At 35.8% G+C, this 22,413-nt stretch overlaps 1 protein-coding gene across 1 annotated transcript in view; it reads left to right on the forward strand.

Moving 5' to 3' along the window:
* Positions 1–21,846, forward strand: part of LOC119773830 (potassium voltage-gated channel subfamily KQT member 4-like) — a 34,405-nt gene extending 12,559 nt beyond the window's left edge. Inside the window, exons 5-15 of the mRNA XM_038271007.1 lie at positions 1,057–1,182; positions 1,707–1,817; positions 3,120–3,215; positions 4,937–5,025; positions 6,993–7,019; positions 10,531–10,587; positions 12,702–12,925; positions 14,848–14,959; positions 17,307–17,438; positions 19,699–19,825; positions 20,246–21,846. Of these exons, the coding sequence (XP_038126935.1) occupies positions 1,057–1,182; positions 1,707–1,817; positions 3,120–3,215; positions 4,937–5,025; positions 6,993–7,019; positions 10,531–10,587; positions 12,702–12,925; positions 14,848–14,959; positions 17,307–17,438; positions 19,699–19,825; positions 20,246–21,496 (2,352 nt within the window). The 3' untranslated portion in view covers positions 21,497–21,846. The remainder of the gene's footprint in view (positions 1–1,056; positions 1,183–1,706; positions 1,818–3,119; positions 3,216–4,936; positions 5,026–6,992; positions 7,020–10,530; positions 10,588–12,701; positions 12,926–14,847; positions 14,960–17,306; positions 17,439–19,698; positions 19,826–20,245) is intronic.
* Positions 21,847–22,413: the final 567 nt, after the last annotated feature.

Below are 22,413 nucleotides of genomic sequence, written 5' to 3' on the forward strand. Positions count from 1 at the left end.
ATAAGAATTAACTTAGACCAGTGATCTCAGATTTTAGTTCCCTGAACAATGTTTGCCATTAATATGTGAGGGATTGCTTTCGAGTCAATGAGTCGACGCAATCAGCTGGTTTTCCTTAAAAAACTTTTAATTTATCTGATTATATATCTGTATAATCTGTTTGAATTGCCTCAGTAAAGTGCCTTGAGACAACATGTGTTTTGAATTGGCGCTATATAAATAAACTGAATTCAATTGAAACTTAGGTGAAAGTAAACTTGTCGGTAAACCACAGACAGAAGTTCTGATAGTCAAACATATTCTCCTCTTTATTCATTCATAGGTTCTAGATAAGCTTCCATCATTTTAAATACAGACACTTCAAAATGTTCATAAAATAAAAGCATCTGAGGTTATCCTTGATTTAGTTACTACAATACAATGTGCTATACTTCTTATTTTGCACTTCAAAACCTGCAGGAAGGCATGTGTATTGTTTAGACTCAATAGGGAAGGTTTTATATGTGAGTTTGAAATCTCCTAATAATGATTAATACTCCATCTTGGTGAGATGCAGTCTTCAAACCTAACCTAGTGAACCATATAGTAAAGGACTGTATACTTAATTTGCTTATCATTTGTCTTACATGTGATAACTACAATATGTCATTAAACACTTATGTTTTTTTTCAATAAAAGCATTCCTTGTTTTATTTATTCAGAGGTTTATGTCAAAGACATCTGTTTGCAGGGTTTATTTCCATCTCAAATAATTATCTGCTGCTCATATCAGTTTATTTCATATTACTGTAAATAGCATTTATACAAGACATGTAACAAGTTATTATTGGTTAAATGTTGTTTTATTAAATGAGAGAATTAGTTATGGGAGATTTGAGACATACTGTAGATTTGGAAAAAAAATGTCATCTCTGGTTTTCAAGCTTAATAAAATGATGTATAAAGTGGAGGCAAAGGGCTTACCTTAAAAGACGAGAAAGGATCTTTACTCTTAAAGGAATGTTTGTTATTTTCGCTCATCTAAAATAACTGCATCATCTGATTTGTTTACTACAGGAGCTGGTAACTGCTTGGTACATCGGCTTGTTGGTTCTGATATTCTCTTCATTCCTCGTCTACCTTGTGGAGAACAAGTCCAACGACCAGTTTACTACCTATGCTGATGCTTTGTGGTGGGGCACGGTGAGCTTAGTGACATTTGTTGACAAAGCCGATATTAAAAATAAAAGTTTGTAACAGATCTGAGTATTACCCTAAGAAATCAATGGAATTGAACAGTGAAGTTTACAGTGAAGATTTCTTAATTTTGTTACTGCTCATGATGCTTAATCTCTTAATTTTCACTTATGTAATTTGTCTTTGACCAAAGAAAACTGCTATAGGAATTAACCATTCACTTCTATATCAAATAACACTTTTCTTAAATAAAGTATTCATAATGGCAAATGTGGCTTCTTCATTCATGGCAGCTATTGCCTCAACAGAACAAACTACACAGTCTGAAAACATTCAGATAAAATAACATCCGTACATGGTGTAAACTGTGTCTGTCTCTCTATTGGTCAATCTGAGATGATGAAATTTACAGCAGCAAGAAAGTTATTCTTCAATAATTAAACTGCTTCAAAGTGTGAAGGGTAATTTGCATTTACATTATGAAACACTAAGTCAATATTATTAAGATTAGTTCCTGTCTTCTACCACAGATCACCCTGACAACTATTGGCTATGGAGACAAGACACCAAAGACCTGGACAGGAAGGCTGCTGTCTGCGGTGTTTGCCCTCCTGGGCATCTCTTTCTTTGCCTTGCCTGCAGTGAGTACATTCTCTCTCAGTGACTTCTTTTTTTAATGCATTTGTTTGTGTTTACATTTCCCCTTTACTATAACCTGACATTTGGATTTGTATATAATTAGACAATTAATACAGCTGAAAATTAAACAGCAAAGCTTTTATTCTAACATTAAAGTTTGTATGAGGAGATTTGACCTGCTGAAATCATGGTAAAATCCAATATCTGTACTTTCACCCGAAAAACTAAAATGTGAATCTACAGGGCATGCCTTTTTCTGTGGAGGTTAAAACATTTTACATTGATGCGCTACATGTTTGATATAAGGCAAGGTAAACTGATTTATGTAGCACATCTCAGCAACAAGAAAATTCAAAATACTGTACATGAATGAACAAAACCTAATAGGAAAAAGCAGAAAAAGCGACATTACAGTGGCATAGTATAACAAAAGTGAGTATTAATGATCAATAGAATAAAAACTGAAATGAGGAAATGATTATGAAAATGTAAAAATGAAATTATTTTCAATAAAATAATTTATAACATAAGGGAGAAAATAAAAATAATGAAGTGACTGAATGCAGGTAAGGGAAGATAGACTTTAAACTCAAACAATACTCAAAGGACTGTGAACAACTACATTTTTAACCCTGGGTTTCAGCAATTTTAGTCTCTATTTTATCCAGATTAGTAAAACTAAAGTTTAGAACTATAATGTGTTAATTTGTTTCTCCCTGCTTGGTTCTTTCTGTGTATTCAGAGTAGATTTGTCACAGAAGACCTCAGAGGACTGGGAGGTTAATACACAGCAAGTGTGAAATGTATTTCGGTGCTAACTAAGCCGTTCAGCAATTTATAAACTAACAGAAGTATTTAAAAGTGTTTTCCCTTAAAAGGGGAATCAGTGGAACAACTTTAAAATGTGCGTAATGTGCTACACTTTCTTAGTTACAGTGAGGATGCAGGCAACAGCATTCTGGATCAGCTACAGCTGTCTAATTGAGTTTTTAGGCACTTTGCTTTCTGCTCGGTGTTGGAATACATGTAGTAATGGATAAAATAAAGAACATCTTTAAATTCTGATATTTTAAATATTTTAGTGGGTCTAGGGTTCTTGGGTTACCTTGTTTTCTTTCAACCTTTCAATTGTGGCTTCATTCTTGTTTAACGATATTGGATTTCCTGATTATGCACACTTTGGGTCTGATCGTTTATGCAATACATTAAAACTCCTTACTTTTTAAACTGGCTAAATATCTATTTTAAACAAAACACTATGTGGGTTTATATTACAGAAAACCAACTAATGCATTTCTCATCAGGGTATTTTGGGCTCAGGCTTTGCTCTGAAGGTGCAGGAGCAGCACAGACAGAAGCATTTTGAGAAGAGGAGGAACCCTGCAGCCTACCTCATTCAGGTAAAGCTGATTATCCTTTGGTTGTTACATTAATGTATTGAAAGTAGCAGTACTTCTAAACAGAACCCTTCAGTGTGTGTTTGTTTTTAACCAATGAAGTTCCCGTGTAGTAGAACAAACAGCAGCAAACCTAAACATGGAGCAGTAGTGGTAGCGGTCAACCAGACCATGTGTAAAGTTGTAAATACCAGTTGTATGAAGTGAATCTACTTTAATAAAAGCTTGTGGAACATTTTAATGCCACTAACTGTCATTTATTCATCCATGTAAAAAAGGGTGTTTGTATCAACTCTATTTGAATCAAAGTTCATATCAGTAGGCAGTTGAAAATGCCACCCAATATTGCACTAAACAATTGGGGAACACTGAAGCTTCTAGAGCAACTGTTATTTAAAATCAAAGGAAAAAGATATGGACAGCTAACAAAAGAAATCTTTGTATGAAGTCAAACTGTTTTTCCTGTTTTTACTTTAGCTTGTATTTGAATGTTTTTTTATGAATTATAAAAAAATAAAATCAGTTCTTTGTTTAAGCAATGACTATACTAATATAGAGATATGGACCAATAGAAATATCCTTTTGTTAATATTACTGTGATGGCGGACGCCAATATTCATCCATATTATATTTTTCATATACAGAAAGGCTCTGATACTGCTTCTTTGCATCACTTTCACAAGAATAAATACCTTATGGCCAAAACTCCTCCTGTCCCTCTTCCGAAACAAATGGATAGAAATAAACATTGGTTGTTATTACTTTTTAACTGATTTTACTTATCAGAGCAATACCAACCTGTTAGAAAAAGACTAACCTGATATTAATACTGATGTATTGTGCATATTTGTTAAAAAACATTTTATTAACAGCTGTAGCACTACAGTAGACCTGACCCAGCACTTGAACTGCTTTGGTTAAAAGGGTGTAGATGTTTAACTTTCTGTGCTAGAGTATTCAAACCCCTTAAACCTACACATGTTACATTACAGCCTCAAACTTACGTGCATTTATTGGGATGTTATGTAATAGATCAATGCAGTCATTAGTGGTAAATGGAATAAAGATAATAATAATAATTAAAAAAAGTATTCAGTTCCTTTGACTCTCTGTTTGACTCACTCCAGCTGCACAACCGAAAAACAGACTTGCCAGATTTAACTATATCAGAATCAGAATAAGAAATACTTTAATAATCCCAGAGGATCTAAGTAAAATGGAACAATAATTCATGAGATTTAGGTCAGAAAACGTTTAAATTGCTAGATTTTATTTTTTCGAAGTTGCTATTTTCCTTTCACTTCATTATTGCTTATTACTTTGAGCTGATGTATCATAAGTCCCAATAAAATACATTGGAGATTTTGCTTATGAAGTGACAATTTAAGAAAACAAAGGGTTTTGTGAAGACTTTATTTAAATATTCATTTTTGAAAAATAATGAATAACCCCATTTATTATTTTTTTCATCAGTTTCTCTTTTTCCATCCTGGAACCTCTGAAGCAGCACAATAATGTCTAGCCCTCATCCTCACCCTATGGTTGCCCCTTTAATAAAATTTTGTTTTTGTATTCCCAGATGCTTCCATAAGTCTCCCGTCTTCTTCCTTTTACTTCTTATTTTCTTCCATGCACCTCCACAAGCTTGATTCTCTTTTTTTTTTCAACCACTGTTGCTCATTCATCTGCTCCTCTTCATCTTGTGCATCTGAATGTTTAACCAGGCTGCGTGGCGTTATTACTCCACCGACAGCATAAGGCCCTACCTGGATGCCACATGGCAGCACTATGAGAGCCTCCTGCCACTCCACAGGCATGTATCCATGCCTGACCTCCACCAAACCGCTGACCTGTGATACATGTTTTATTTTTTTGCATTTCCAATAATCTTTTGTTCTTATTTGTTTAATCATTGTCTTCGTCCTTTTTGCCCTTTTCCTTCTGGTGCCCTCTTTGGTCCTGTTTTACTTGTTGGTTTGTTTGTTTGTTTTTTTGCTTTATATTTAACTGGGTTTTTGGGGGGTGTTCTGTTTGTATTCTGCATGCAGTGTGTTTGGCGTAGTTATTCGGCTGATGAGAACTCAGTTTCCGTTGCTACCTGGAAGCCTCACTTAAAGGCGTTGCACACCTGCAGCCCTACGAAGTAGGTACAACTATGGCAGGTGATGTCTATATTTGTTGTTTTTGTTACACTGTCTCTTAGATAGCAGATTTAGGCTTATTCAATTGTGTTGCTGTTTAACTGTTGTGTTAAGTTTTTGCTTCATTATGTTTATTTATGCATATCCACACATGCTATTTTCATGTTTAAAAAATGCTATAAAATATAATTCCTTTATTTTATCACTATAATGTAAAACTTTACTTAAAGAAAAACTACATTCCAACAAATTTGCTGTGCACTGCTTATTTGTACCTCTTATATGATCTGTTTATGCCAACAGCACAGTAATGTCTATTTCTATATCATTACTAAATGACCATTTTGTAAAAAAAAAAAAAATAATAAGTTTTGTTTAAGAAAGTAATCTAAAGAAAAAAACTCTCCCAGACTTATCAAATGACCCCGCTCATGAACAGCGAACGACCGTACCTGTCACTAGGTGCAGAAGTCTGACTAAACATTTCCTGAACATGGCAGAAAACACCTGATTTCAGTGATTGCTGCTCAGCTAAATTTTGATTCCAACAGGCTTGTTTAATATGTATTACTGTGATAGATATTACTGTGTATCTATCACATAATAGATAGAAAGATAAATGGAGAAAGAAAGAGAGAGAAAAAAATGTGTAAAACTATCCAAAAAGCATAGGTTAAACATAAAAAACCCAAACGTAAGTATCTTTCTCTTCTTGGAAGCACATTTTTAGTTTCCCTTGAATGTTTGCATGCAGTAGTGAGTGTTTTACTAAGTTTCTTTCTCTGAAATGCATGCTAGTAATCAGTGATGCTAACCCTAAATTATGAGCACTTGTGAAAGCAGTGATTGCTGGAACAGTGCTGATTCTAAGAAACACGCGGGTGTTTTTGCAAGTTTTAGATTATTTCAACAATACATAAATCAGTGCCATAGTTTACCGCTATACTTTTTTTCTTATATATATATATATATAATCAGTTATCACAGCTCTAAACACCTGTTAATTTACATCAATTTTAGCAGTTTGAGCTCCCGACAAATATAAGGCACCATCTAAGGTCAACTACATAACACGAAGCTTTTGGATGCACTTAGTATTGTATTTAGATTTAAGTGTTGCATCCAGCAACTGGGTAGCTTAACTATATAATTTTATGTCCCTTTGATAGATAATACAGGTGTGTATGTATACAGTTTGTGATTGGAACTTCAGCTAAGCCCAACTTCTATAGATCATTTTAAAACCTGCCGAAGAAAAGTGCCACCAAAAAATTGTATCACTGCATTAACTCATAATAATAATAATAATGTCAGGTTGTCCACAGTAGAGAAGAACCCAAAGTGCTAAGGTTCAATATATGTTATTAATTTTGGAAAAGAAAAAAAAAAAAAACTCCCCTGGATACATATACTGGCTGAAATATTTCCATACTCTAAGAACATAAAGTTACTCATTGATAGCATAACCAGCTTTTATTTAAACTTCTTTCATTTAGAAGTTAAAGCTTAAACATGCAAAAACACCTTATATATATTTCATTTTAAGCTGTTTTTATTATTATTGCTACTGTTTTTATGAAAGCCTTAAATAAAATGTATCCTCATACTTTTCTGCATTTCTCTTTTCTATCAACACCAGGAAGGAGCAGGGAGAGTCAACAACCAGGTATGTGATCGTTTCACTGGACTTTCACTGTTAGTGTGTGTTAGAAATGTGATGTAGAAACTCAGATGGAGGTTAGTCTGTGGACAAATCTACATAGCTAGATACTGCCCCATCACTAAGTCATATACTGCCATTTATGTCTAACTGTGACAACTAGAAAAGTCATTCGAAAAATTGTTTTTTTTCAGTTAATTACATTGATTAAATTGTTTATCTTTAATTAGATGTAAAACTAGCTTAGCAATTACTGATAACTACTGTTTTGTGCCCCACTGTGAGAAAAAGACAAAAACAAATTACTTATATTGTATTGTTCTGCAACATTAATACTATTATTTGGTCAGAATTTTTAGTCTTTGTTTAGCTTGCAGCTCATGTTGTTTCTTTCATGCTTATTCACACAGTAAGTTAACTGCAGCGTTTATTTGGTGTTTCTGTATTTATTAAAATACACATCAGTAAACAAGTATAACAGAATGCATTTTCTTATTTAGTTAGCCTATCAATGGATAAAGTCCTTTTAAACACAAGTTCTATTAGTGGGTTAGTGTTTTAAGCCCTTGCTCTATCTCTGGGCCCTATGAGCACCTACAGCAGCACCCTGCTTCACCACACTGCTGTGAGTCTGCCTCAGGGCAGCTGTAGCTACAATGTGGCTTACCATCTCCTGTGTGTGAATGTGTGCATGAATGAGTAAATGACTGGATGTAGTAAAAAGTGCTTTGGGGACCTGATAAAACAGTGTATAAGAGCCGGCCGTTGACCATTCAGCACTGCACATCATGATCAAAACTGTAGATTTGGTATGCTGAATAAATATGAAGTTCCCATAGTTAAAAATTTTGTTGTTTTTTTTAAAGTAACCTAACCCCCCTTTTTTGCAAATAAACTGCATAAATCAGGCCATCACAGTTCAATCTTTTTGTTACTGTGCCATTTCAAAAAATGTTTGTATAACGTTGTTTAAAACCATTCTTATGCTGCCCTCTGAGTGTTTAAAAGTGGCTAGAGCAGTAAAATGTGTTCCCTATGGTTGGAATGGTACATGTCTATGTCACAGCCCTAACCCTAAAGTTTTGGCTATAGTGGTGGTTACGATTAATCTTGGAAATTACAAGTGATTGCAGGTGATGTGTTCTCTTAGGTGATAACATTTTAGTTTTTAGATCCTACAGTGTTCAGATATATCATCTGCAGGCAGTGTGCAGTAACAACCGAGACAAAGACAATAACATACCATACCATAAAACCATCTCACTCCATTTTCAGGAGGTACCATTATCTATTAGTCACTAGAGTGCTTTGATTAAGATATGTATAGGATTGGGTCATATCAAATTTACTGTCACCTTCTCTAATCCAAGCCACACTCCAGCTTAACCCCCTGGCACTGTCTGCACATGGCTGTGCACCTCTGTGTCTCTTGGCGCTGCCCATTTGGTGGCACATTTCTTCATTTGTCTGGGGTGACGTTATATTTTTACATTGGGTTTTATTACGCTTTAAATGCATCTATCCATTTAGAAGGATAGAGGATAATAGTTTGAGTTACACATATCGAATACATTTATTATGAGTAAGAGTCCCAAATTCCATTGGACAAATAGTCTAATACAGGATTTCTGCATTGTGTGGCCTTGTGCAGGGCTCACCAATTTGGATCACAAAATGAATTAAATGAATTGTAGAATTGCTTTCAAAAGTCACTTTCTTATGCAATAACTGTTCTTAATGGAGTAAAAATTCCTTTTTTTTTGCAAAGGAACGTATGGAGAATTTCATTGATCTCTCTGCAGCAAAAGTAGAGCAAAAAAGGGTTTTTTATACTGTGTTAACTGCATTGACACAGCAAAGCTGATCTAATAAGAGCAGCTTAAGGTAGGGGGTAATGATATTTAGCCCTGCTAAAAGCTGTTTTTACTCTGGCACTCCATGACTAATGCATCTGTTTGTTTAGTGCTCCTTTTTAAAAACAATAATACCAAAAAACATATTTTTTTTTTACCAGAAAAATATAATAAAACAAGAATGCACAAAAACATATTGTCTCTTTAACATCCACCATCTTGCCTCAGGTAGTTGTTAAGTAGCTTTATAAGCCATTCTTCTTTGTCTGTTTTTATATAGCACAACTATCTCAAGGGTATTTATTAATGGTGTTGATACATTTCCAGAATCATTATGGCAGGATTGCATTCGGGGCAGCAGGGCCAATGTGATGTAATATATTTTGTTTGCGGATACGAAACAGAGTAAATGTTTGTCTGTGAAGCACCACAGCAGCCCTTTTGTTGTAAATAATGTAAAAGACATTAAATGGCCGGTTTAAAAGGCCTTAATATTACTGTGTGTACAATATGCTGAAACATTGCTATGAATAGGTCTCAGGAGAGAGAAAAGAACCTCTCTGTACAGTGGGCTGCAGCTGTGCTACTTTATCTATAACATAGATTCAAAGACTAATATTTGCTTAGGAAAAAAATGCAGCAAAGGTAATTCATAAATGACAATAAAAACAAGGAAACAACAGTGAACTACAAGACTCTACTGAAAGGTTGCTGGCTTCATGCTGCGATTCAGGCACTTGTTGCCATGGCCTGCTTGAATTCACATGGTTAAAGGAGGGATATTGACATGAAGTGCATGACTCATCAAATTGCAGGCTTTTTTTGGACGATTCTGCAGTAGATGTTCATTTTCCTCCACTAAGCCCCTGTTCTGCTGCCTCTGAAAGCCAGTTTTTCTGCAAACTTAAACATCCATTCTGACCTTGTTGTTTAGGCACATTCATGCATAATACTTTTTGCAGGGTTAATAGGTGCATCTTAAAAAAATTGAAAGTAAAAACTATTTTAATTATTTAGCTCACAGAATTAAATTTCGTTGATGGCTTAAAAAAAGTGCAGCAAAGGTAATTCATAAATGACAATTAAAAACAAAATTCAAAAAATGTAATGATACATAAAACAATAAAAAAAAACCTATTCTAAATACAAAGAAATATTATGCCATAAGTTACAAAAACATGATTATAACTTGATGGCGGTTTACTAGACATTTTCTGAACTTGCAAAAGTAGAAACTCTTTAAAGAGCTCTCAAGCATATTAATGGATTTTTTATTGGGAGGAAAACATGTTAGACAAGGGTACTTATTTACAAATTGTAAACTCACGCTTAAGTCAGTGCTTCAAGAGCTAACACACACACACACACATATCTAGGACATGGAGTAAGATGATTTTGTTCATTTAAGCCATTCTTAAATCATATCTTAGGTCATAAATACTATAATGGCGCTCTGACTTTTTGAAATGCATTAAACTCACTTTTTAAGTTAAATAATTAGGTAAAAACATTTATTGGATTCAAATTCACAGAGAAAAGACAGTAGGAATGGTAAAAAAGCTGAAAGTAGATTTTTTTTTAACAATGTAAGGTAAATATTTTCTTTCATCTCTTCCTGCATCAAGTAACGAATCATCATGTGTCTATTTCCCCTTGATTTTTAGTAAAATTCATAGTAATAAGCAGAAGCTACTGAGGAGATGTACGACTTGGAAACATAGGTACACCGTGTTCTTTTTGAGAATGCTAACTAATTCTTGGTGCATGGGTGTCCGTTTAAGGCAGCCGGATAGGCCAGAGCAAGGTGGTCCTGCAGAAAGACATCAGCCCCCCGCCCCTTAAGTGAATAATCTGCTTTTAATTTGATATGTGCCTGAATGATGTGCTACTTTGCTTGATCTGTTATTAAGAATATTAATTAAGAATTTTGCCAAGCTAATCCTCAGCTAAAAGTCAGTAAACCTATAACCATTTATGAGCCTTTTCTTGATTGAAATCTTGCTTTTTATGTTGTATTTTTCTTCAGTCATTTCTTTACTTGCCCCTAAACTAAAAACTACCACACTTGCTATTTCATTCATGTTAATAGTTTTTTCTTCACAATGATCACATGTAACTTCTGATGGTCCTATAATCCAATGAAAAAGATCAGAAGTCAAAATGGATAACTACAAGTTTCCTATGAATTAGCGTTTAAGTAGAACTAATCCTAACTAATTTGTGTATTCAGCCAAACGTAGTTTCTTCAAAGTGACCCAGTTTTCCAGATTTTATTTTAAAGATTTTACTTTTTTGGGCTATATGTATTACTTTGTAGAAACAAAACATTAATGTTTTCAGTAAATTTGCTCAAAGTGCTTTTTTTTTAAACAAAACGATTGTGTATGTGTTTAACTTATTGAAATTAGCCAGTTTATATTAGTCTTGCTTCAGTTTGTTGCCCTTGCTGCTGCACGCTGCCATTTTGCACTAAACACACTTCATCACACAGGACTTCTCTGCACTTATTTGTCCACCTTTCTCACAATTCACAGATGAATTTAAATAATTGTGATTGAGAAACCATTGTATTCAAACATAACAGGCAATATTTTTAATAAACAGTTTAAACATCCCTAAAAAACTCTGACTAAATAAAGCAATTTTCAAATCTGTAACATGTTTTAATGTGATTTTAAGGAACCTACAAATAAAAAGTATCATGTTATAGTAAGGTGGAAGGAAAATAATCTCAGCCTTTTTTAATTTTAACATGAAAGTAAGGTGCACATTTGTATTTAGCTGGCTTTATTTTTACTCCCCACAAAAAGTTAAGACCCATAATCTACATTTGGAATCTGACTTTCTGTAATTTTATACATAAAATTATATACAATATAATATATATATATATATATATATATATATATATATATATATATATATATATATATATATATATATATATATATATACACACACATTTACATTTTAAGTTTGCTAAATTCATTGAATAAAAACCATGGAGAAAAACTAAATTTATAGTAATTGTAATATTTTACGATTAGAATATTGTTTATTGAAAAAATATAGAAATATCTCAAATAAGACAGTAATTGACCTTTCGGCTGGCCTGCTCCTTGTGAACACACCATCACTACTGCGAAGAATAGTTGTGGCAAAATGATGTAACTGGAATCTTTTTTAAGAAAAGAGAAAAATGGTTAAACTATGCTTCAGTTTAGTTAACACTAGTGCAGAAATTCACCTTTTAGAAGGAAAATGCTGGAAGAGTAGATCACTTCGTAATGGCCTGCCCCATTTAATAAAAATGTCTTAAAGTTGGTTGTAGCTTAGCAAAACATTAAAAAAAATTAAGTAATTTAAATGTTACACTTTCACAAAATAGACAACAAAAGGAAATACATTATTTGTTACTTTCGTTCTGGTCTGTGATAAGTAATTGTATAAATTACAATATTTTGATATTCCCCAGTAGTATCTTGAAGGCTGATGTATTCAAATAATCTATTAAAATAAAATGCAATGCTTTAGAATCCTTGCTATGCATCTGGAACATCAACTTCAAGCAGAGCCTGCATTATGTATACAGCAGCTTCAGCAATGCATGCTTGTCTTTTCTTCTTGCCCTGCAGTTGATTTACTTTTATCTCAGAAAAAGCTCTGAATGATGTTAATACCTTTATAAATAAACAAGTTAAAGAAATTCCAGTTACTGATCTCAAACCTGAATAAATAAACAATATTCATCTGTATTTTACTTTTAACTATTATCTCCCTTTTCTTTTGCAAACTCAAACTCCCTCTGCACATCTCCTGGTCCTCTCACTCTCAGCCAGAAGTTGAGCTTCAAGGAGCGTGTGAGGATGGCAAGCCCCCGCGGACAGACTATCAAGAACCGCCAGAGCTCCTCAGTGAACGATCGCCGCTCTCCGGTGGCCGACAGTGGCACAGAGGGCACCAGTCCTGCCAAAGTGCAAAAGAGCTGGAGCTTCAATGACCGCACCCGCTTCAGGCCCTCGCTGCGGCTCAAGAGCCAGTCCCGCTCCACCACTGATGGTCAGTAACACTACTCCCCCACCCTTTGTTTTCACCTACAGGACAGGACTAGCCTTTGTTGTACAAAAAAGTTGCCCTTATAAATGTTATAATTTCAAATCATGTTTTATTTGCTTTTGTAATCTGCTTCTAAACCTACAATTAATAGCTTTGTTGTGATCCTACTCATTGATGACAGTTGTTTTCTCTTAGCTGTGATATTATTGATAAGTGGACATAAGACAACATATGGGTTCATTTAATGATTTTTGCAACATATTGCAGGCTACGTACAGCCTCTGGGGCAAATTACCAATATTTGAGCAAAGATTAAATAGGACCAGTGCCTTTTACTCAAAGCAGTTGGGTTTAAATTAAACACTTATGAAAAAATGATTAGACTACCTTTATTTCTAAAAACAATAGCATAGCTATGCAGTGAAGTTCTTAATTATGTATTTATTATGTTGCTGATATATACAGAAAAGAAAACTTTGGTAAGCAGTGTCTTAGGCAATAAGATGCCACAGGTATAGATTTTACAACTAGGGTTTAGCGAGTCTGCCAAACTTTGAAATTGTATCTATTTTTTTATACCAATATTGCAATTTATTGTCTTTACTGTAACTGTTTTAGAGAAAAGTGCTGATTTTTATTTCAATGTATGGATCTGCACACTAGCTATGACTCTGCCTTCCCGTATGTGTACGGGCAAACGCTCTTTAAGTTTACTACTGCCACCTAAAGCGAGCGAGAAAGTCTGTTGTGCCATCAATAGAGATAATTTTACCCAAATTGAGTGCCGCTTCAATTCAAAAGTTGTGTTTTGTAAAATTGCAATTATATTGTAAATGTAATTCATTTACCAACCCTAGCTAGAACCTAAAGCAATGCAGCATAACTTTACCCCAAATATTAGCTTAATTTAAGATATATGTAATGATGTTAAAATACATCACTTGGCAAGTGTTAAATAAACACCTTTTTGCTATTTTACTTGTTATCAGTATATTTTTTCCAAACAAATGTACCTATAGTTGTATATTAAAAATAAAGAGACGAACAAATATAAAAAAAACAACAGTGGTATATTGTTTAAATATTTTTTCCCCATGACTGTATGTGTGGGGTATCAAGCTCTGGGGCTTTTCTTTGACAGCTTAGAATTTTTAGCATTTGGGAGCTGTTCTATGAAATCCTGCTTCTTTAATAATCCATCTGTTAGGCGACATGAATACTCTTAGTTTGCAGATAACTTTCAAATGCAATTCAGAAGAGTCAATAGCATTCATGTCGCAATCATAACGTAGTTCAAGCAGGTTTAGGATTAGTATGTGCAGGGACTGGTGGGGGTGGGTGAGGGCCGAGAAAGGGGTAAAGACATTTTTATGGGTTGCATTAACATTTAAAAAACATTTTGTTTCAAACACATGCTCTGTTTTACTAGAGTCTTTACATTTGATTTTAAAGGTGCTTCTCTGTGACCCCATTTTCACTTCAGGAAGTCGTAACTCTATAAACAGAGCTGCTGTTGGAGATAAATCCTAAAGACACACCAGAGGCCTTTGTTCTTTACAACTAGTCTGCACTTCCAGACGCTTCAATCAGTTCTTCCCTCTTTCCTTTTCCATTCACTAAATCCCCCTGTCATCATTATGAGACACATAAGGAAGCCTCAACATACTTTGCTCCTGGATCCAGCAGCTTTATACAGATCAGGAGTAGTGCTTACATGGTAGCTTCACATTGGGCTTTGAACTAATAAAATATTGAATTTTTGACATTTTACTTTTCTTTTTACTTATTAAATGCATATGATTCATCATAAGGCTGATTATACAAATATATTGATGTGTTTAACTATAATGCCACGAGTGACGCATAGTTTTCCTGCTCATTGTATATGACGATGAACAATCCCTCTCCTCTGCCTGTTCCTTAAGCAGCGGACTCCGCTGTTGCCGGGGAAGATGCCTTCGATGAAAAGGGCTGTCACTGTGAGATCTCCGTGGAAGACTTGATGCCATCCGTTAAGACTGTCATCCGAGCCGTCAGGTTTGTCCAAAGAAATCACATTTTATTGTACCACAGCTGATGCTGCATTTAGTACCTCACCTGAGTGTCGGGGACTAAAATGACCTAAATGTTTTTTTCTTCTATATTTTCATTTTTGCCAATAGCCTCTGTGACATAGTGAATATTCAGGAAGTATGGTTATTATGGTTTTAAGCACTTGATAATGATCCTATAAAGCTTTGCAAAAGTATTGACCTTACTTAAAACCATTATGATTTGAGGCTGGGTTGAGGCGAAGCTCGTTTGTGTTGGATGGAGACTTTTTTTTTTTTTTGTCTTGAGAAAGATTTTACAAATATGGGTTGATTGGTTAAAAATATGCTATTCCACTCTATAGCACCTTGCTTGTTAGGGATGAGTACCGACACCCGGTATCAAACATGTACTGACGCCTGGTAACAAAACGGCACAAGTTACTTTTAAAAAGAAAAAAAGAAGCAGCTAGCAACCAGTCTAGCGACTTTTTCCTGTGTTTTGGAGATTTTGGCATTGAGGGAAAGCACTGAGCTCTCTGGGTTTACTGTCTTCAGCAGCAGCGTATGTTGTTGTAAACCCCTCCCACTTTGACAGCACTGAAAGGCTGCAGTCGTCCAGTCTCGCCATGCAGGAAACTGTGTCTGCAGTCATTTGAAGGAAGAGAGTAACTACAGTCTGTTTCCCTTTTGAAAATGACTTGCCCTGCATTAGCAAAGCTTCCACTGATTCCACCCTTGATTACAAAGTGAGATGTAAATTTGATTTTAACAAAACCTTTAACTTAATGTTTATTTTCTCTAAAACTCTTTTCTTAAATAGATTTCTCCCTGTTATTGATTTATACTTAGCCTCTCACCCCATCCATGCTGTGCCTCAAATTGTTAGTATAGCAACCAGATTATTATCATAGCAACCATATTATACTAGAACCCAAGCTGGTTCTGGTATAATATTAATTAATATTTGAGTCTTGATATTCTTTTCTACAACAATGTTTTAGTCTTTTGTTTATATATAAAATGTTACTTATATAGTGTAACTGTTTCATTTATGTAAAGAAAGAAGCATTTTTTTTCTTCTATTTTTTTAATAAACCAAGCAGAGCTCATTATTCGTTTTTAATTTTTGAATGTGTTAATTTAAGAAAGGCATTTATAAGAGTATCTATAAAATATCGGATTGATAAGGGGTATCACTTAGAGTAGTTGTATCAATAAATCCTTAACCATCCTCATCCCTAAGGTTTGTTGCCCCGCTGGCAGGTGAACCTCTGCTCTTGTCTCAAACCTATAACTAGAGTTTTTCTGTGGCAGAGACCTGTGTTTACCTTTAGCCATCTTTCTATCGACTAGGACCAACATCTCAGTCTCTGCTAAAAAATCCCTAACCCAGATGGTTTGATTGGGATTATATGTAATCATAGTATTTAGGTTGCTGCCTAGAAAGTTTATTTCGACTTTTCCAGACCAGAATAACTCTGGCCACATGGAAGCTCTTTACCCTGCATTTATAATCTGTAAACAGGATTAAAATGGTTTTCTTTTAGCAATTACGTTTCCTCATAAACGGCTTATTTGTGAAGTGAACAACTTTTTGCTATCCTGTTTAAATATTCTGTCACCTGAGTGGTGAATCTGTGCAGCTCCTCCAGGTTTGGAATGGGTGTCTTGGCTATTTGTTCTTTGTATTATTATGGCGACTTTAAAGAATTAAAAGAAACATATTCTTAAAAACAAAGAACGGCAAATCAAACTTTTTGTTCTCATCCAGCAGGGGTGGCCACCTATCTCTAGATGTTTTTAGGCAAGCTGCATGTTGCTCTCATTAAGTCATATCTTACTGAACAATTCTGCCCTTATTCAATATGGGCATTTTGCTTACGGTACTTATATACACAGTTTTGAATATGTTACTAGGAAGGAGCCTTTCCGGAAGATATGCTTACTTTTTTTAAGCTTTTTGTATCCACACATTATTTATTATCTGATATATAGCTTTCATCCACAGAGTTGTCTTATTAATTTATTTGTATTCCCTCTTTGCTGCCTTTTCCCCTGTTCAGTCATATTTTTTTTTTTTTTTTTAGCCTTGAAATAACTTGGGTATATCAATCTTTTTTATAGAAATGGTATAACACACAAGCTAAAAGACACAGCTACAACCCACACTAGATTTTTTTCAGCTGGATATTCAAGTATTGGGGCCACAATGGAGAAACTGTCAGAATGGCTCTTATTTAAAGAGAAAGAAAACAATTATTGTGGTGAAGCTGCTGCAGATTCTCCTTTCTTACTGTGTTGGAGCACCCTCTTTTGACTGAATTCTGAATATCTTTGTGCTTTTCCTTTAGGATAATGAAGTTCCATGTTGCGAAGAAGAAGTTTAAGGAGACTCTCCGTCCATATGATGTGAAGGATGTAATCGAGCAGTACTCTGCCGGTCACCTGGACATGCTGTGTCGCATTAAGAATTTGCAGAGCAGGTAGGAACCATGAAGGGCTGCACATTGCCTTAGATATCAGCTTTTATTCCTGAAGCCCCTGGGTTGATGGATATGTTTTGTGTGTATTTGTAAGAATGCATATTGTGAATATTCATCAAGATATTGATGTAAGCTTTTTTCTTTTGGGATTTAAGTCCCTCTGTGAGTGCATATGTTTGCTTTTCTCACAGTCTGGACATGACCATTGACACACAGACCCTGAGTACCAGAGCCAAGATCCTTTCCCTCCCCTCCCCTCCCCTTAGCGTTTATGGAAATGTTATTCAGTCAAAACACTTGATGTATGCAGTATCTCTAGTCCCCAGGTTTGATTAGAACATATTAAAATAGGGCTTTTTATAGTGGTTTTAAAATGATGGAGCAGACCTTTTCTTTTTTTTTTCTCCTTTCTTCCATTGAACAATACTAACAAATACATCCCTGTGTTAATACTGACCCCTGCTGTTGCAGAACAGAAATACTGCTGCAGCACCTGTGAATTACCTTCAGCATAAGATCTTTACTAGGTGTAATGATAAAAAATATGATTCATGCGATCCTAACATTCCAATTAGAAATTATTCAAATAGTATCATGATTTGTGACACATTAGGCCTACTTTCTACTTTGTTAATGGATTTACTCACTTAATTGTAAGATGAAAATCAAGGCACTGTGACTACGGCCAACATCAGGAAGTATTTGAGTTTGGTGGCAACGGACATTTTCGGGAAGCAGTACTGAAATGAGGTGCATTCGTTTTTCTTGGAGACATGTGCTTCATCTAAGATGGGACAGGATAAACCTACAGTAGTAGTCTATTCAAGGAATATAGTTTCTTAGCTCAGGTACACTATTATGTCATGATACAGTATACTGTATTATTTTAAAAAAAATCACAAATTAAACATGTCTATGAGTTTGTATCCATGTGCTGTGATCTTGCAAACGACTTAAACTAAATCAGGAAAACACAGGACTGTAGGTAGAGCAGAACTGTGGAGATTAGAGACAATTAGGATCACATTTCCACCAACAACACTGAGCAAATCTCAGGGTTTAAAAGAACTACTTAAATGTGAACCTAATCTTTGCTTTCTATTACGTTTATCTAAAGATCTGCAGGTTTTCTTAGTTTTTAGATAAGAGTTGCACAAAAACAATCGAATCAAAAATGATTTGCTTCTGTACTAAGAAACATCTGTAAAGTAATTGAATATTACAGACAGGATAACTAGCTAACATAGATAAATGACTAGAAAGTTAAATTTAAATATTTAAATTTAATTCAGTTTATTTATATCGTGCCAATTTATAACATGTCATCATCTAAAGGCACGTTACAGAAACAACCAGATCATACAGATTAGTTGGACGTTCCTGCCAAGGAAAACCAGCTGATTACATCGACTTATTGACTTGGAAGACATGCTCTTCCTGGATGAGCTCAAGGCAGCAGTATTCGTTTTTCCATTGAGTCTTCATTAATCCCTCACACCAAGCATGCATGTAGAGGAAAATTCCCTCTTAACAGGAAGAAACCTCCAGCAGAATCCAGCTCAGTGTGAGCAGGCATCTGCGTTTAAGCAAATGAATACATCAATTCCTTCAATATTAATTATGGAAGAAAATACATGTTTAAATGTTTAAATAAATGTTTAAACTGGACACCATGGCAAAACTTAACCAGTATAACTGTAGAAAATAGGTTTAATGATGAATATCCATGCTTTTCCATTCATTTTGTCCCACTTAGTCCTTGTCAGAGTCGTTGTGGGGCTGGTACTTATCTCCGGCAGTCTATGGGCAAGACGGTACACCCTGGAAAGGTCGCCAGTCTGTCGCCTTAACGTTTAATATTTTATAAAAGAATATTTTCTGATGTTTATACAGATTTACTTAGCATTTTCTTTTTACTTAGAACCTTCCTATTGTTGAATTAAAACCTATAATTGAATTAATTAAAAGAAAGATCCTAAAGCTATGGCCAAATCTTTGGAAATTATTTCAGACTCTCAAACTGCAGGTTGGGAAATTAAATAGAATCCAAATATTAGCTAAATGAATATTGTAGATAAATTGCTGCCATTGCTTTTAAATTTTTTCCATTTTTATTTTCCTGTTCAAAATGATTCCCCTTCCAATAAAAAAGGGGGCACATTATTGTCTGAAGTCCTGTCTGGAGGTTTCTAATCAGAGTACAAGTATATTTAATACTTATACTTACATATTTGTGTTTCTGTGTTTGTAACCAATCCAGGGTGGACCAAATCCTTGGTAAGGGACAGGTCCCTTTGGATAAGAAGATAAGAGAGAAGCTGCTGTCTGATGCAGATATATCAGAGGACATGAGTATGCTGGGCCGTGTCTGTAAGGTGGAGAGGCAGGTGGGTAAAACTGGTGGCTAACGCCTTTCTGTAAACCTGCTTTATAGTCATGCAACTTCATGAATAAGGATGTCATAGAAAGTTAATTTATTTTAAGGATTCAGTTTAAAAAGTAAAAACATCCTTTTTAGATTTATAAAACACACACGAGACATGATACATCTTGAGTCATTGCTTTTAAAGCTGTGGCATCCCTTCTGTTTAACCACTAATGATCCAAAAGGAACATCAGAGGAGTTCCACTTGGGCTAAGGAGAAAAAACTCATTCATGTGTGTTAAATGTGTTTCACTTTTTGAATTGTAATGTTTAATTAACTTTTTGGTGAGGTTCTACTTTATTGAGAAGCACCAGGAGAAGATCGGCTGTAGCTCTGATTATTTTCACCTCTCAGTCTTGTCATCATTGTCTTTCCACACAGGTACAGTCAATTGAGTCAAAGTTAGACTCTCTGTTGGACATTTACCGTCAGGTACTACGAAAAGGCTCCTCTTCTGCTCTCACTCTCTCCTCACTGCCGCTGTTTGAGCTGGAACAGACCTCAGACTACAACTCTTCAGTCTTCAGTAAGGATCTCTCCAGCTCCGCCCAGCTCAGCTACGGCAGTGCGCCTCACCCAACTGGCTTCGCCACACGATCGTCAACCAACTCCCAGCTTTCCCAGGGAGGACTCCACCTTATTCTGGCTCCTCAGAGCGAGCTTAACCTGAATCTCCGTGCCTCGTCGTCCACACCCCCCTCTGGCCACACATCTTCCCCTTTCAGCCCGTCACCGCTGCCCCATCATCATCACCATTTGCAACATCATAAACAGGTTCAGGCCACATCACCTGAAAGTGGCACTGATGAGAATGTTGGCAACTCCTCTACTGTCCTGACCCCGAACAGTACAAGCAGTTCTGGAGGCCAAGGAATAGAGGATGAAGGCTTCCCTCTGTTAGCGAAGCTTCCACCGCCCCCTTCCAGACAAAGCGCTGGCTCTGGGAAATTTGCGCGAACAACCTCTACTGAGGCTTCTCCTGAAATAAGAAGCTTTTGCAGAGGTCTACAGAGCCACACTGAGGACAGCTGTATTAGGGAGGACCTTGGACTTCAGTTTGGGTTGGGCGCATTAGGGGATCAGTTACAAGGGAGTACCAATGGTAATGGCAGGCCCAATGCTAAGGAGGATGGCTCCTGGCGGAGACATATGAGTCTTGAGCTTGAGCCCCTCGTGCCACCTGCTCCAGCTTGCTGCTCTAGGACCATCCATATGGACCAAGGGATGGGCAAATCTATGTCAGTGCAGGACTTGGTGCAGGTAGGTCCTGTTAATGATGCACACCAAAGCCACAGCCTATCATCTCCAAGCCCAAGTACAAGCAGTGACTCTCCAGCAGGCTTCAGCAGCTGTCGCCATGACCCTGCGGAAGGGAGTGGGAGTGCAAGACGGGGAGGTCAAGGTTGTTGGGGTGAGGAGGACCTGTTTATCAGTGACAGGGACATGGAGCCACCGGGGTTTGACTTTTTGTCACAGGGGACATCTGAGACTCCAATGATCTCTCCGGAGCGCCTGAGGACAGCTGATAGAGGGGCAGGGACCCAAGGCTCTAACTTGGTTGATGGTTCCCAACCGCCGCACTCGGCTAGCAACGCCAAACCATTGAACATGCCACACGTACGGCTAAAATAGACCCAAAAAATGTTAAAAATCCGCAACAAACTCACCTCAGCGACCGTTTTTATTTTTTATGAAGGGAGGTGGGTGGGTTGGGATTTTCACATGGGCTCTTGTCCTCTTTTGTTTATTTTTACCTTGATCCGTTTTATAAGATTAACATTTTTTTTTTCATACAGGCAGATCTTTTTGGCATGAGTTACTCTGTGTTTTAGTGTATGCTTAATGAATCTGAGATAAAAGAGGAAGGCTAAAAAATGAGGAGATAATGTTTGTGTTCTACTAAGTAATGCCTGGGTCAGTGTTAGACCTTGCTATATAGCATGAACTGCATGTTTCCAGTCAAATGCACAGATATGAAATGAGATTTATTTTGAACATGATACAAATATAAATATTTGTGCACCTATTTGTGCACCTAACACTTAACTACATAACTGTGAGTAAGAAGCTTGTTTTGTTCCATGACAGCTGAAACAAAGAGTACCTCATTACTGGGAAATGTGGGCATTTTCTTTTCATAACATTAAATATATTTTAGAAAGCCAGACCTCTGCAAGTGGACCAGTTGAAGGATCTTATCCAACTTACTTTGTTTTCTTATATACATTTTTCTTGAATAATTTAGTCAATGACGGAAATGCACATTTTGCATGAATTTCAATCTCATATAGAAAGTGTTTATAGCACTGCTAAAATACCAGTCTTGGGTGATGTTAAAAATTGAGACCATGAAAAAGACAATAGTGTAATGAAAAAAACTGGTTCTGTGCTCATAAAAGAGAGATTTAAATTCCTAATTCTGACTCATCAACGACAAAGGTCAAGCAGTGTTTGCTGGGTTTCACTAAAAGGATGCCTTCCTGAATTAATGTTTCTAATGAAAGCCAGATTCAACTAATCAGGGATGCTGTGAAGGCATACAGTATTTC

This window comes from Cyprinodon tularosa, unplaced genomic scaffold, assembly GCF_016077235.1.
Source record: "Cyprinodon tularosa strain WSP-4 unplaced genomic scaffold, ASM1607723v1 ctg787, whole genome shotgun sequence".
Taxonomy (NCBI): Eukaryota; Metazoa; Chordata; class Actinopteri; order Cyprinodontiformes; family Cyprinodontidae; genus Cyprinodon; species Cyprinodon tularosa.